Source organism: Benincasa hispida, chromosome 2, assembly GCF_009727055.1.
Source record: "Benincasa hispida cultivar B227 chromosome 2, ASM972705v1, whole genome shotgun sequence".
NCBI classification, from domain to species: Eukaryota; Viridiplantae; Streptophyta; class Magnoliopsida; order Cucurbitales; family Cucurbitaceae; genus Benincasa; species Benincasa hispida.
The window spans coordinates 32999182-33016646 of record NC_052350.1 but is presented as its reverse complement, the minus strand read 5'-3'; the positions used below and the strand labels follow the sequence as shown (position 1 = coordinate 33016646).

The 17465-nt window shown below is 36.4% G+C and overlaps 1 protein-coding gene across 3 annotated transcripts in view; it reads right to left on the bottom strand.

Moving 5' to 3' along the window:
• Nucleotides 1–13992: 13992 nt before the first annotated feature.
• Nucleotides 13993–17465, bottom strand: part of LOC120071354 — a 118739-nt gene continuing 115266 nt past the window's right edge. For all 3 annotated transcript variants that reach the window (XM_039023581.1, XM_039023582.1, XM_039023584.1), the window contains 4 exons: nucleotides 17234–17344; nucleotides 17050–17157; nucleotides 14996–15065; nucleotides 13993–14928 (listed from right to left, as the gene is read on the bottom strand). In XM_039023581.1, coding sequence (XP_038879509.1) covers nucleotides 14219–14928; nucleotides 14996–15065; nucleotides 17050–17157; nucleotides 17234–17344 — 999 coding nt within the window. In that variant the 3' untranslated portion in view covers nucleotides 13993–14218. The remainder of the gene's footprint in view (nucleotides 14929–14995; nucleotides 15066–17049; nucleotides 17158–17233; nucleotides 17345–17465) is intronic.

The window sequence follows — 17465 nt, the reverse complement described above, 5'->3', positions numbered from 1 at the left end:
CCGATGGGTTAAAGTAGTGAAAATAGTTTTCATTTTATTCATTCATTCGTGCATTCGGAGCCCACACCCAAAAGAATCCATGAAAGAGCGATTGCGAGAGCCTATACGATAGACGCTCGTTCGTCTAAAGGATCGTCTACTTCACACGTTCTCTAAACGATCGTATACATCTTTCCTAAACGATCGTGTAGCTCTACTATACGATAAGCATTTCCGCTATACGATAGCAGAGTTTATCTCCCACTTGCTTATCGTTTACACGAAGTCTTCTCCTCCATCCTCTACCAAACTTACCAGAGCCCACTCTTTGGGTTTTTGATGCCGAGGATACCCGGGTTTCTCTTGCGGTGGTGTTGTCCCCGTGACATTGTTTGTGTACGTTCGGATCGTGTTGTTGTAGTCGATAGACTCGCCGGGTGTCGGTAGATCGGTTGAAGGTTTTCCGCTGCTGAGGGTTTAGACATAAGAAGACAGTCTTCATTTGGTATGAACCTTTTTCCTTGTTATTTTTTGTATTTTGAGCATGCCGATAATAAGTTTTATATTCATAACTGTATGTTTGGAATGTATGTCGTTTGTGTTTCAGTCACTGTGAAATCGGAGCGATCTAAGCCCGCTCATGGGACTCTCGATATGAGATCCTTCAATACCTTTGGTCTTCTTCCTCGACGAGAACGACATCTCCATGCATTGAAGCTTCATCACGAACGACTCTTACAGAAACACTTTGAATACAGACTCAATATCGAAGTCATTATGCCCAAAAACAAAAGTGCCCTTTACAAATTATCTTGAAAAGTAAAGAAAGCTTTAAAACCAGAGGCAATCATCCCGAAACATCCATCAATTCACATCCATAACTACATCTATACTTAAACGCACTGTAGAAACAAAAAACCCACCAAGTCTTCAAATGTAATTCAATACATCAATGGAATTTAGAATATTAGAATAACTTGGCTCTGATACCAATTGGAGGACTCTTAAACAAAAGAACCAATGAGCGGAAGCAGATCGTTCCAAATCCCATTGTGAATGAACAATAACATTTACAATCGAACACAAAATAGTTATGCATCAAGTAAATTACAGCATGCTTCAAGGATTATAAACAAAGGGATCAAGTGAACCATACTTTTGACGAACCTTTCTTCTTGTATTTCCTCGATTAACACCAGCAAGACGATCAACAGGATGAACACAACACGCCTTTGGAAAATCCTCGAACACAATCGAGTAACACTCGATCCTCGACCCTCGAACAATAAACTCGACACTACCAACAAGCTACCTTGGTATTCTCAGCGTGAGAATCGAGGAGGTGTAGGCCCTGTATGGATTTGGTAGAGGGAAGGAAGAATTATACGATCGAGTAAACGATCTAGTATGTGCGAGAATGAGAAAGTCTATCGTATAGACTTGGATACTCGATCGTTGAGTAGCGATGAGCTATCGTCTAGCAAACTCGATGCTTGATCATTTACTCTCTCAAGGTTATTGTATATCCTTTACTTTATGTGCGATCGATTATGAAAAAATGAAAACATCTTTTCATTTTATCCATTAGCTATCAAAATTGATTATAACTTCCCATTAAATCGGTTATAGAGAAAAAGATAACTCACAACAATTACCTCATAATTATTTTGTTATAAATAAATATAATAACTAATTTATCATATTATATTTATAACTTATAGTTTTAATATCACATCTCATGCAATATCATATATAATCAAATTCCTTCTTGTTAATTTGAATACTTCAAACTAACCCAAAAACTGATTTTCAACATTAATCCATTGAGCTACCAAGGGGACCTTATGAACTTGTAGCTTGAAGCTCCAACGGTACGTGAATAACTGACTAAACTCTTTAATCACAATATCCACCATCCGTTAACTGTCGGGCACTGCACTAAAGACTGATAGCTGCATTCTTCACACTACAGATATACTTCTGTGTCCATCGGATATAACCAATCAACAATACAATGAGCTTTCACAAATAGCTGGTAAGTACAACTGGGCCAATTTACTATTTTACCCCTGTAGTTACGTCTAACTCTTTAAGTACAACTGATTCCTCTAATGAACAATATGTCATAGTCCTACTATGAATGAACCCTTCTCGGGCCAAGAGAAGGTGTGGTGCCACATTGTTCAAGTCCCGGAATTAACCCTTAAAGGAGCAATTAATCTACTTATCTCTGCTTCGGGGAAGAAGTGAATTCCATCTTGTGTAGCTAAGTTCTTAGCTTCCTAATCAGACGAAACCCCAAAGTGGTAGGTTTGAGTTGGCAATATGGCAACTAGCACCCATGCAAATCAAAGGACTGCTTTCATAGGCAGGAGTTCATAACTCAGTCAGGATTAAGGTCATGTTACCTATGGTCATCCTAGTGAAATAAAAGTCGCTATCATGAACGGCGTTATATAACAAGACTAAACATTTCGTGGTCCGGTCTTATACAAACTTCTTTATATAGAGCATCCCCGTTTGCATGTCCAATACCTGAATGGTCAAGATCAGACCATTTGTAGCACTTTACAACACTTGTAACATCTACAAAGCGGGCCACACTCGTAGTGTCACCAGGATAAGGTTTCCCTCTTTTATCCATATACTACAGACCATTTAGGTTATCACTTAAAATACGATCCACTTGTATGTCTCCACATACATACTTAAGTTACAACGACGACTAGGGATCTTAGTTTACTAGTTTATGGTTAATGCAACTAAAATAACTCATATTTCATAGACTGTAGTGAATAAAATATCTCATATTATTACATCATAAAGACTTTGTTCATACAAATGTTTACAAACTACAGGAAAGAGGGTCGAAGAAGGAAGGAAGAGTCGAAGGTTTGTTTTCAGGCGTTTCTGGGCACTCGACGAAGAATCATAGATCTAGACCGAACCACGTAGATTTTGAAGCTAAAATTTTAAGGTATTATTGTTAATACCATTTCAAGTAAGTTTGTAGAAGGAACTTTTGCAAGATAAGATCTGGGGTTCGAGTTACATATTTTGGGATGTTAAACCTAGAATCTTTGTTCAAGTAGGGAGTTACGGTTTAGGGCTTTCGGGAGAGATTTGAAGGCCTAGGTTAAACCATAAGGAGTTTTATGCTGAAACTTTGAGGTCATGTTGTTAGCAAAATTCTGAGCATGTTTGGAAAAGGAACTTTCTTAAAATGAATTCTAGGTTTCAAGTTATTGATGTTAGAAATTGAATCTTGAAATTTTGGACGAATAGACAACCTCTTGCTAAGTATGAGCTTGGTTAAAAGAGTAGTCTCAAAAGGGAGACTAAAGTGACAACTAAACACTTATTCTTTTATGTGTAGGCAACTACGCCATTGGAGAGGCCTACCAAGCTTAGGAAAAAATTAAGCCTAAAGATCCGTGAGTGACTAAATGTTTTCAAAAATTTGTATATAAAAGGAACATGCGTTCCAAATGAATTTCATGCTAGCATGCATGGGTTTTCCAAGCAACTAAAGTTTATACTTATGTGTTAAAGGGTTCATGGCATTTCTTAAGCATGATGTTTTTAGTTATTTAAATGAGTTTTACTAATTCTAGTGCATGTTAAGATTGAATTAAAGAGTATTGCAAACTACATGCTTATAATTCGTGAAGCATGCATGTTGAATTGTAATAATGCTCTTATGGCGAAAGCTAGATGCCTAAAGCTTATGATACTCAAATTTTCTATTAACATTACGATTCTAATAAACCGAATACCGAAGATATAGAATGTTGACGGTACTTAGTATACTCCAAGGAAGTACCTAAGATGTTGACGGTACTTAGTATACACCAACGTCCAAGGAAATACCTAAGATGTTGACGGTACTTAGTATACTACACATGCACGTAGGTAGTTCTATATGAGAGGCCGAAGTATGGGTCTCCTGGCCACAGTCTTTATAATGGGACCGAAGTATGGGTCTCACAGCCATGATTGGACGTTGGGAGCTTCAGCTACGAATGCTCGTTCTCAACTAAGGTTTGACAGTATGATCATTATGACGCTATGATTAATGTATGATACTATGTAAGTTGTTTGAGATTATTTCCAGCATGTTTATTTGTTTACAATAATGCATATGAAAGGCTTGAGAAGAACTATATTTCTATGAGTCACTCACTGGGCAACCAACTCACTGTTTTCAAATGTTTTCCTTTTCCTAGGTAATGGTCAGTTTCTCCGTGGTTGAACCCACTGCAGCTTGTCGGTGGTTGTTTATTTTTCTTCTTCTGAACACTCTTTGAATCTCTGGGTTGTAGTTAGGCTCAGGAACTTGTCCTTCACTCATACGATGCCCGCTTTTTTCCTTACCAAAGGAGAGGCAGTGTACAGAGATGGAAAGCTGCAAAGAAAATAAAAAAGTTACTGTTAGCGCAATATGTACTACAGTAGTCCCTGGCAACGACGCCAAAAACTTGATGCATTGTAAATGTGATGAAATAATGTTATATAACTGTGATGATGGTTTATGCATTGCACATGCAAGTTTTCCTAGTAAAACCCAAGTATAAATTTTACTAGGTTTCCTGGTAAGTTTAGGGTCGAACACAGGGACTATTGAGATACTATGTGTTGGTAAATTTTGATTCCTTTGCGGTGACAAAAACAAATAAGTTGGTTGATGTGTTGTTTTTAAGTAAATATCCTATGCGGTAGAATTGAGTAAAGAGTTGATGACAGTGAAAGTTACAATGAGTATGCGGGGAATGGGTTGAGAAGGGATTTAGCTAACACTTCCTAAGATTGCGTTCAAGTTAGGCGATCATGCTACACACACACAACAACATGTCATCTCTCAATGCAAATGCCATAGTTCCTAATTCTAGGACGCATGCGATGTATACGATAATGTTGACAGGACTTATGTCTAAGTCTCTATTCTTGTCTATGCGATGATGAATGACACATACATACACAAGGTGACCGCATACTATCATATCCTATTTCTAGGGTGCATGCGATGCATAATAGCAAACAGAACTTATCTCTAAGTCTCTATCTCTTGCTTATGCAGTTCTAATCTGACTCTCTCAAGCCTAGATTCTAACCTGACTCTCTCAAGTCTAGGTTCTTTCTTTAGACTTCTCTCTCAAGTATCTCTAAAGAATGAAGGACTCATACATTCACATAAAATGAAGATCTTAGGTCATGCTAGCTAAGTGCTTCTCAACCCATTCATAAATTTAGCTACTCATGCGAAATGTGAAGGGCTGTCTCTTATACACATCTAGATGTGTATAAGAGACAGTACATACACAAGGTGACCGCATACTATCATATCCTATTTCTAGGGTGCATGCGATGCATAATAGCAAACAGAACTTATCTCTAAGTCTCTATCTCTTGCTTATGCCTGTCTCTTATACACATCTAGATGTGTATAAGAGACAGCCATAGTCTCTAAGTATATGAACAACTACAGACTAACGGCTAACTAATTGTATATTCTATCTTCTGTATATATGGCAAACTATATATATTTTGAACTCCCACTATTTCCGAATGAACTCCTTTAACGAAGGTGGCCTTTGGTATTTATAGAGCTTAAGGTGAAGAAGCTTTTCTCTCAAATGATTGAAATGATGGGAGGTCATTAAATCTCTGTCTGATGCGCCGATTAATGGTCATCGAAAAGTTAAATGTACTTGCTATAGTGTGTCGTTAACGGCTTGTCAACTAAATTCGGATTCGACCGTCGTCAGCTTTCCATCCCATCATGATTTATTATGCTTTCACCTTGATGCACCGTCTTTATGCGGCCACCTTCTTGAGCAAATTTTCGCGAGCGCATACGATCACATGACTTTGCGGTCGCAATCTTCTAATGCGCTCGAGTGTCGAATTCCTTGGATCGCAATTTGCTTTGCACCAATGCATTTTCCTGCACAAAATAAGTAAATTAGCTGCTTTAATGCAATGGGTGCATGCGATTGCAATATTCTCAACTTAATGTCTTTGGACACGATTTTGCATAATTTTACAATAACATACCTACATTGTTTTACATCTTTGCGCTGTAATAATGTGCATTTCTGCCTTTTATCAATAAGGTACCCAACCTTATCCATCTACTACAGACCATTTAGGTTATCACTTAAACAAGATTCAACCGTATGTCTCTACATACATGTTCAAGTTACAAAGATAACCTTGGATGTTAGTTTATTGGTTTGTGGTTAATGCAACTAAAATATCATATATTTTATAGACAATGAATAAAATATCATATATTTTATTAAGTACACAATGAGTTTGTTCAATAATGTTTACAAACTATAGAACCCTACGAGATTTAGGGCATCAACCCCAACAATCTCCTACTTGACCTAAAACTATTAGGGTGTACAATATAGTCTAAAAACAAAGTACACAAATAATAAACTAGGGCATAACACGTGCCTTGTACAAATCTCCCAATTGCCCTAGTCTAGATGTGGCCTGTCTCATAGACCCATACTCTGCAGATGATCCTCAAATACTATAGTCGTGAGGACCTTTGTAAGCGGATCAACAACGTTGTGCTCCGAAGCTATCTACATGATAATCACGTCCCCTCGATGCACAATCTTTCGGATGAGATGATACTTCCGCTCTATATGCTTGTCGCGCTTGTGACTCCTAGGCTCTCGGTAATTAGTCATATCACCACTACTATCACAATAAAGTGTGATGGGCTTTGACATGTCTGGAACAACTTTTAGATCAGTTAAGAATTTTCTGAGCCAAACGGCTTGCTTAGTAGCTTTACAAGACGCTACATACTTAGCCTCCATGGTGGAGTCAGCGATGCACCCTTGCTTGGTGCTTTTGCATACTACCGTCCCTCTATTAAGGGTGAACGCTAATCTTGATGAGGATTTTCTAGAATCCTTATCAGTCTAAAAATCAGAGTTCGTGTATCCTGTAAGAATCAAATCCTTAGAATCATACAAAAGGATGTAGTCCCTCGTTCTCTGTAGATACTTGAGCATGTTTTTAATGATGGTCCAATGATCTAATCCTGGATTAGATTGATATCTACTGACTATTCCCACTGCATAGCAGATGTTAGGTCTAGTACATAAAATCACATACATCAAGCTGCTCACAGTAGATGCATAGGGGATCCGTCTCATCTCCTCAACCTCTTGAGATGTCTTAGGACACTATTCCTTAGACAATGTAACTTCGTGCCTGAAAGGAAATAAGCCCCGTCTTGGAGTTCTGCATCGAATATTTGACAAGCATCTGGTTAATATACGATATCTGAGACAGAGCTAGCATTTTGTTCTTTCGATCTCTAAAGATCTGAATACCCAGAACAAACTGAACCTCTCCCAAATCTTTCATTTGGAATTGGGTCACTAGCCAGTTCTTAACTGCAGTCAGTAAACCTACGTCATTTCCAATGAGTAGGATATCATCTACATATAATACTAGAAAAACTACTGAACTGTTGATGATCTTCTTGTATACACAAGGCTTATCAACGTTTTGATCAAAACCATAAGATTTGATCGTAGTATCAAACCTTATGTTCCATGATCAAGAAGTTTGCTTCAGTTCATAAATGGATTAATTAAGCTTGTAAACCTTTTGCTCTTGACCTTAGGTTATGAATACCTCGGCATGCACCATGTAAATGGTCTCCTCAAGATTGCCATTCAGAAAAGCAGTCTTGACATCCATTTTCCAAATATCATAGTCATAATATGAGGAAATGGATAGAAGGATCCGGATAGACTTAAGCATGGCAACAGGCGTGAAAGTCTCTTCATAGTCAACTCCCTCAACCTTGGTATAACCCTTTGCCACCAGTCTAGCCTTGAAGGTTTGCACCTTCCCATCAGCACCTCCTTTCCTCTTGTAGATCTATTTACAACCTATAGGTTTAACCCTATCAGGTGGATCCACAAGATACGATACGAAATTGAAGTATATAGACTCCATTTTGAGATTCATCGCTTTGATTCATTCATCTTTGTCAATATCCTCAATTGCTTTCTTGTAATATAATGGATCCTCAACTTTGCCATCAGCTACCATAGCTAGGATTTCAGTTAAACCCATATATCAAATAGGTGGGTTTGCAACCCTCCCATTACATCGAGATTCCCTTAATACTTGAGGTGGAGTTGGCCTACTAGATGATCCTACTTCAATAACTCTTATTGAGATACTAGGTTTTTCAACAACTCTTGTTGAAGATTCAGTAGTTTCTTTGGAAATCTCGTTAACCACAATCTTACTTCTAGGCCTGTGATCTCTTATGTGGTATTCTTCAAGGAAAGTAGCATTTGTCGATACAAATACTTTGTTTTCTTTAGGATAAAAGAAGTAACCGCCTCTCGTTCCTTTGGGGTAGCCTACAAATAGGCACAATCTTGAACGTGGTTCCAATTTCTTAGGATTAGCCTCAAGCACATGTGCTGGGCAACTCCATATTCTGAAATGATGTAAACTAGCTTTACGACCATTCCATAACTTCAAAGGTGTCTGGCAACACTCTTGGAAGGAACGTAGTTCAGGATGTATGCTGTAGTCTCTACTGCATAACCCCAAAACGAGTCAGGTAAGGAAGAGTAACTCATCATAGATCGAACCATGTCCAATAGGGTTCAATTTCTCCTTTCTAATACACAATTTTACTGAGGTGTACCAGGTGCTGAGAGTTGGGATACAATTCCATGATTTATCATATAGTTCTGGAATGTTAAATTCATAAACTCTCCACCTCGATCAAATTGAAATGTTTTAATCGTTCTATTTAATGCATTTATAACTTCAACCTTGAATTCTTTGAACTTTTTAAAGGATTCAGACTTATGTTGCATTAAAGAAATGTACCCATATCTTGAATAATCATCAGTAAAAGTGATGAAATATTCATAACCTTCCATAGCTTTTACATTCATCAGACCATAGAGGTCTGGATGTATTAGCTCTAAAGGTTCTTTGGCCTTGTGATATTTTCTAGTAAAAGGTCTCTTAGTCATCTTGCCTTCAAGACATGACTCACACACAAGTAAAGAATTTCCTTTTAACTCGCTTAGAAGTCCATTCTTCACCAATCTCTCAATCCTATTGAGATTGATGTGTCCTAGTCTTAGGTGCCAAAGTTGGGCATTTTCCTTGGGAGAAATTTTAAGTCTTTTATGTTGAGTTACTGTAGTTTTAAACAACCCAGTGTTATGGAGGGCATTAGTTGCTAACGGTCTTAGCATATAAAGATTATTTTCCAGTTTTGCAGAACAAATATCAACATCATTCTTAGAAATAAACGCTTTATTAGAAAGAAAGTTGATATTATAACATTATTCAAGCAAACACTTTACAGAAACTAAGTTCATTTTTAAATCAGGAACTATATATACATCTTTTAAAACAAGAAATTTGTTCTGTAAAGTCAACTGGAGACCTCCCACTACCACAACCGAGACCATGTGCCCAGTTCCAACTCGGATTGTCATCTCACCAGCATCTAGTTGCCGCTAGGAACTAATTACCTGAAATGAAGAACAAACATGGTTAGTGGCCCCGGAGTCAATAATCCAGGCAGAATCATCATTCTTCACTAAACGAGTTTCCAATACAAGCAAATCATATTTACCTTCTTTGGCATTCTTCTTTTCTGCCAAATATTTGAGGCAGTTCCTTTTCCAATGACCATCTTAGTTGCAATGGAAACATTTTTCTTTGTCAGCCTTGATGGATTGTCTACCTTTATGAGCAGCAACTACGAGGTTAGCCTTCCCCTTTCCACCCTTCTTCTTCTTCCACTTTTTGGTGTTGGAGGAAGAAGGTACAAACGTAGTTCCAGAGGTAAAACCTTTATGGAACTTTTTAGAAAATGAAGCAACATTTGCTTCACACTTCTGCTTCTTGCTTTTCAAAAAGGACTGGAAGGTTTGTAGCTCATTGAGTAGAGTGGTCAGGTTGTTGTTAATTCTATTCAAAACAACATTGCTATGGAAATATAGGAAACTTTCAGATAAAGAGTCTAGTATGATGCTAACTTAACTGGCTTCATCGATGCTCGACTCATTCATCTCTGCCACGTCAAAGTGGACCATCATGTTGAGAACATGTTCTCAAATAGATGCCTCTTCTTGCATACGAGCATTGAAGATGTGTTTTAGAGCATCATGCCTAAGCTGTGCAGACGGTTGTCCGAACATTCCCCTCAAAGACTTTATGATCTCACGTCTGTCTCTTATACACATCTAGATGTGTATAAGAGACAGCCCACGACGCCACAAGGCGATGCATGAAACTTTATTTAACCTAATGAGAGAGACTGAGGGATGTGCTGTCACATGTCCAACTCCCATTTACTATAAACACTCTCTCCATTCACCTTGTTATTGACTTACCCAAATGCCACCCGTAGGGGGACAACCATCATGTCTCGAGGCCAAGAGTAGATCTCATGGTGTGAACTTATAGAAACGTGTAGAGGTTAAAATGAAGTATTATATACCCCATTTTTCCTCCAACTGAGTGTTCTACCTAGGGTTAATTAACTTAGGAAAAATCTAGCTACTTATTTTATCTAAGTGTTTGTTTAATTTGCTAAAAAACAACTCTTGTCTTTGATAATTAAATAATTTTGATTAAAGTCTCATTAAACTCTTTAATAGACTTTGATCAAATTTGCATGTATGTAACAAATCTATCTAATTCACCTTTCCAGGTAGGTTCCCAGGTAGGGGTGCAACGTTTCCATCAACTTAAGTACCTCAGCCTAGCCAGAATCTGCCTTAGCCAAAAAGTCCTTATAGATACATTTATTACATATTTAATCTTTTATTAAGAATCAATTTAATCCTATTAAACTGGTTAAAAGATTAAACTTAGATTTCTAATCTCATTAGAACTGTGATCTTAAGTCTATCTCAATCATATTTTAAAACAATTTTTAAAAATGATTATAACCTAAGGTTTGCATGCAACTCTTAATTATTGATTTTAATTATAATTCCGTTTGGTTATAACAATTATAAATAAATGAAACAATTAAAAACAACCATTGCATGCTTGACATACTTCAGTTAATTATAACATTTATAAATTAACCTAAGGTAATGTCATGCTTCATGAAATCTTCATTCATTACTAATATATAATAAGGTTCAATAGTGTTGATGAGTTAATTCCAAGTAAATTCATTTAATAGTTAACAAGTGTTGTTAATCATTTTATTACATTTGAAAGTAAAATGAATACTAATTGTCAACTAGATAAGTCTTTTTCGTAGTGGGAGAGTTATGAGATGACTCAACCTTCACAATGATTTAATTGAAGTCATAGTTGTTGTATTAAATGACAAGCTAAAGTTAAGGCTTATTGTCCTCAACCGTAGTAGGAGAGCTATGAGATGACTGAGTCCTTACAATGACTTATAGGAATTCAATTTTTTCATACAAGTTAAGAAATGTTGACAAGAATCAGTATATTAAAGTCATAGATTTTGAGATAGAGTCTGTACTCCATCTCGATCTTAATTTGTAGATTTCCTAAAGTGAAATTCATAAAATCTATGGAAGAGTGTCCTAAGATACCTCAAGTGTTGAGGACAAATGATTAATTATCTTCTCTTAGTAGAAAATTAATATGCAAAATGGTATGACCATTGATTACAAAATGATTGATGTTTTCAAGATATTTATGGATGATGAAAATTTATGTGTATGGAGTTAAATATTCTATCTTTCACTAGATACACTAAACTTTACGGAGATTTAGAGAAATCTATGTTGAGATTAAGTTATCCTAAATGGTATAAAATAGTATATAAAAAATTGTTTTTGCTCGTAAAGCAATACAAATAATTTATGTAGCCATAAAATATCCTTATAGATCTAAAAGTTGTTTCAGATATGAATTATTCTATCACACTTTATTAAATAATAGTGGTACAAAGATTGAAACCAAGCAACATAATCAATCTCTCTTTATAACTCTGATAATTCAAGAGATTAATATTTCATAGGGTGATCATATGTAACTCGATCTGAATCCTGGGTGAGTTACGAACTCCTGCCTATTAGGATTTGTCCTTTAATTTGCATGGGTCAGAGTGACCCAAGATGCCGACTTAATAAGCCTACCATTTTGGGGACTTGACCGAATAGTGAGCTAGGAACATAATTTCAGAAAATGGAATTCACTCATTCCTGTATTGGATAAGTAGATGAATAATTCTCTTACGTGTTGACTCTAGAACTTGAACAATGAGACCCCACCCTTTCATTGGCCCGAGAGCGACTTTATGGTTGGACCATAAACAAGTTGTTCATTAGAGGATTAGTGGTACTTAAGAATCAATAGGTAATTCTAAAGGTAAACCGTATATTTTACTCAGATGTAATTATGAATAACTCGTAAATGATCGAATTATATGTAATGGTTATATCCATGGGTGCAATATTTTCTACGGCGCAATTATGAATCTATAGTGGTTTGGCCCATAGTTAATGTCGATTGAGTCTAATTAATTAAACTCAGATTATTGGAGCTTATAATCTATAGATCTATTAAATCTCTTTGCTAGCTCACAACAGATTAACAAGAACCAATATATTGAAAGAATAATTTCAAGTATTCAAATTAATTTAGGGAATAATATGTTAATTGCATATGATACAATTAATATAATGTATGTAGATATAATATGGGAGATATAATGTATTTGAATGTAATAAAAATAACGAATTAATATGAATAAAATTTATATTAAAATTATAGGTTAAAATTAATGTAAATAAGATTCATAACTATAGGTTAAAACTAATGGAAATGAGATTCATAACTTAATTAAATAACTCCCTTATCGGGAGTGGGAGAGAGAAAATGGAAAGTTATACAGAGAGGGTCTCGGTTCTTCAATGTGGGTGAGTTCTTCTCAGCAAAAAAAAATGTTTCTTTTGCCTCGCTTCTCTCTTGATCTCATAACTTAGGTTCTTTGAATAAAAAAATTCTTCCCTACCAAATTTCCTTCATCTCTCGAGAGGTTCCCACAAGTTAATCTTTGCCAAAGTCATAATGAGAAAGACTCTATGGAGGTGTCATTGTACATGAGAGTAAGAATTGCTGGAAGATCCATTTGTTGGGAGAAGTGAAAGAAGAAGAGTTCTTCAAAGGTAAGTTTTCTTCTTCTTTCTTCTTAAATTTATGTTTGATCTACCATTTTTTTACTTTAATTTAAATCGAAATCAAGGTAAAAACGATCACTCGCTTTCACCGCCGAATTCAATCTCTTCAAAGTGATCATTGTAGGACGCTTGTGACATAATCTCACAAGATGAAATTCACTCTTTATATAGGGTAAGTAGATGAATAGTTCTATTGAGTGCTAATTACAGGATTTGAACAATGGAGCCGACCTCTCTAGACTTGAGAGAAACTTAGATCATGATTGGATCATAGACAAATTATTCATTGGAAGATCAATTAAGTCCCTGTTCTATTTCATACGAATAATTAGGGATAAATGTAGTTGAAAGAAAACTTGAACACTCAAATTAATACTCAATATATGAGGGAAAACATATTTATTGTATTCAATACCTTAAATATCAAATAAAAAGTTGTATAAATTTTTTAGTTTAACATATGACACAAGGGAATCAAATCTCTAATCTCTTTGATCGAAGATATAGGCTTAAAAAGTTAACAAAGTTAGGTTATATTTGCCACCCTGAGAATATTTATGTTTTTAAACGTACCCAATAACTTAGAATGATTGTAGATAGTAGAAAATTTTAGGCTTATCCAGAGATTGGAAGTGTGTGTGTGAGGGGGCGGGGAATCAGAAGACCTCGATAGAAACAAAAAAGATTAGAATGTTGGGCTCTGTTAAATTGAAGGAATCATGTATATGTATGTATTATATGTATTTTTGTATACAAATTCACAAAAACAGAGCACATTGAGGCAGGCCCACTAAAAGCATGTTTTGCATTCAAAAAGTTGCAAAAAGAAATAAATTTTCCTTAAAAAAATTTATTCAAACAATAAGATGAATTGGTAGATATGTAATCATAGAACAATCAATTTACAATGTGATTACAAATTTATCTCTACAGTAAACGCCTATACATGATATACACAGAATTTCTAATTGCAATCAAGAAAAGCTACGGACCAAGTAGAGTTCTCAAAATTTGGACATGAAGACGAAAGTGGAGCCATTGCCCTATTTTACATCATATCGATGGAGAACATGACGACCACGGTGCCAGCCCCGCTCTTTCGCTAATTCAATTGTAGATAACAATATCTTTAACAGGTTTTCTGCATCTTCCTTAAGTTCCAGTTCAAGGTTTGTCTCAAAAATAGGAAGAGGAGTTGGACCAGTCCATCTCACTGTCCTATGACTCCCACTTACTCTTTTCTGGTGAGATTTATTTGGCCTTGATAACAAATCAGAACTGCTTCCGACGATGTGGACGACAGTTCCATCGGTATTGGTATCGGCATGAATGACAGTGTCCAAACCGATAGCTGACTCTATCACCCATTTGGAATCAGCAGCAATGCCTCGAAATTCAGGCTTGCCCAAGTCCACTAAGCTTGCACAGCTAACAATTAAGATTAAACTCTGAGTGATGACAACAAATTTTCCAGCTAGTTTAAGTGCTTTGCAGGCAACTAAAACTTCATCACTGAGCTTCATGTCATCTCCTCCCGCCTCTAGAAGTACCGATGTTCCAATCGCTTCTTCCCAGGAGAAATGCCTCAGCGGAAGCATGCGGCTCAAAGGACGAGGAAGACGTACTCTAAAGCGCTGTGGTCTCATTTGATATAGCCTACTTCTGTTTCGTATGCTCTGGGCAGTTCTTCCAGTAAGTTCTAGAACACTGGCAGCTGGTTTTGCCACAAGTCCTGTGATTCCTAATGCGATGCCTGCACCCCAAGAATACTTAGCAATCACAGTGGGGACAGAGAGAACCATAATATTGAAGTGAGTTACCTGAGAAGACCCCTGGAAGACCATGTCTCTCAGCTCCTCTGATTGGTGATTGAAGAAGACCAGTGAGCCCCTGAAATCAAGGCATATAATTGGCTTGAACATGATAAATTTAAAAGCTGACTTCTTTTTTTGGAAGTTTCAGAGCATGTGAAGGAATATGTACATCATACAATAATTCCTTGACAGAAAATTTAATGGAACTGCAACCTTCTAGCAAATAATCGTCTCTTGTACCCAGAATATGAAGTAATTCAACCAGCCTGTGCGTCCTGGGTTTGTTTTGCCCAATAAATTCCACTATTGAAGTAACCAATTGAATCCCACTTTTAGAGTTATTAACTAAAGGAAAAAAAAAAGTCAATTTTTACCTCTAAACTTGTCATGCTGGATCAATTTTCATCATAAACTTTTAATTCCATCAAACTAGACCCTCAACTTAGTTAAATTGTTGCAATTTCTACCTTCTATCCAATTTCTGCTAATTCACCCACTAATTTTAACAAAATGCATTCTATCTTCACAAACTCACTAACTTCAATACATCAATGAGCTTTTACTCTTCAAGTAACAGTTGTACAACATCAGTTAGAGAATCAAATTCTTGACCAGATAAATATATGTATCTAAAACAGATTTCTACATAATGAAGTAACAGTTTAGTTGCTCCTTGCAATTATTCTCTCAATGTAATTCTCTTTTTGATTTACTAGAGGTCTAGATTTTTATTTTTATTTTATTTACCTAAGAGTTGGCTCGGTTGTTTGTTATTTCAGTGGAAGGAATCTGAGGGCGGTGATCGTTCTTATTTAGCCCTGGTTTTCCGAGTTTGAAGTCAATAGATCTGCATAGAAATTTCCATTGTTCAAGGCTTGCTTTTTATTGATAAATTGGCTAATCTACACTCTTTTAAGTTTGAATTCTGATCTGGTATTAAAGGTGTCCTGTTGGAGTTTTTTCCCGTCAGATGATAACCTTAATCATGGTTATAGAAGCTGTTTGGTCTTTTCTCTTAAGAGGTTGAAGATCAGTTCATGATTTCCTTTGGAAGGTTGTAGCAGGCTAGCAGCTTTTGGTTATTAGATACCAGTTTTTGTTTACAAGCTCTCCAAGTCTTTCTGTTGAAGGTTTTGAAAAAGCTCTTTTGTTCTTTTAATGCTTACTCTTGGCTAATTTTATTTATGGGTGTATTTGCTGTTTTGCATCTTTCTTTGTCTTTTTCTTTTTCTCTCTCTATCGGAATGTGTATCCCTCAACATTTACTCCTTTTCATTATATCAATGATAAGTTGTTTCTTGTTTGAAAAAACAGATTTTTCACTTGGTTCGTTCAATGAAATCATTAAATTTTCTCATGCCTCTAGTACTTCGGCCCAAGGGGAATCTCTCATGTGCCCATCTTGTGATATTAAAATCACCACCAATGCACCATGCCTCTTCACAGTAAGCTACAAGAGAAAGTAGTTCTTCCCACACAAATTTTCTTTCTTTGTAGTCGGTTGGCCCATATACATTAGTGACCCAACAAATCTTTTTACAAATAGTGGTACATTTTATTGAAAGGGAATATCCACCTCTGAGGGTTTCTAATACCGAAATCATGTTTGTATCCCACAATGTCAACAAACCAGCAGAAGCACCAAAGGATTCAACAAAATCCCAACCGACCTCTTTGGAACTCCAAATACATTTAATAAAGCTTGCATCAAAATTTTCTTTCTTGGATTCTTGAATTAAGACTATTGAGGGGTTAATTTTCTTTAAGAATCGTTCAAGGGCCAGCCTTTTATTACTATCTTTGAGGCCTCTTGTGTTCCAAGACACTATTTTCATCTTTTCGAAATCAGGGTTTAGAGGCAGCCTTTGCAGTCAAAAGTCAATCCAGAATTAGGTTGCAATCAGTGACTATGCTTAATAGGTGTGCTGGGAGGTCAGAAGGGATTGTTGAGGGGGCGGGATGGGCAGGGCTGAGGGCTTCACTTGGTTAAAACCATTGGATAATGCTTAGTTTACATACAGATCACCCATCTGTTATTAGTATACATACTAATGTTGTACCTCTAAAACTTCACCAATGACACCACCATTGTGTGAAGAAACACCTGTCTGCTGCTGCTGTCCAATTCTTGAAAAAGCTTGATCATCAAATGTAAATGCGACAATACCCTGCAGAAATAGAAGCATCCAATAAAAAGTTGATAAATCAAAGACGATTAGAGAAATTCCTCATGCAGATAAATACCTTCCTCGCAGCTTTACTGAACTGAGTGGTAGCATCACTAAATGCGTAAACTGTATTACTTAAGAGACTTGTAGTTCCTTGCACCATGCCAGTGATAAGCCCAGTTGGACTCTTAAAATAAAACAACCGGATTTCAGTGTATCAACAAGAGAGGTGCACCATCAGCAAATAATATCCATGAGCATAACTAATGAAAGGCAGTTAGCGGATTCGACGCGACTAGGCAAACGAC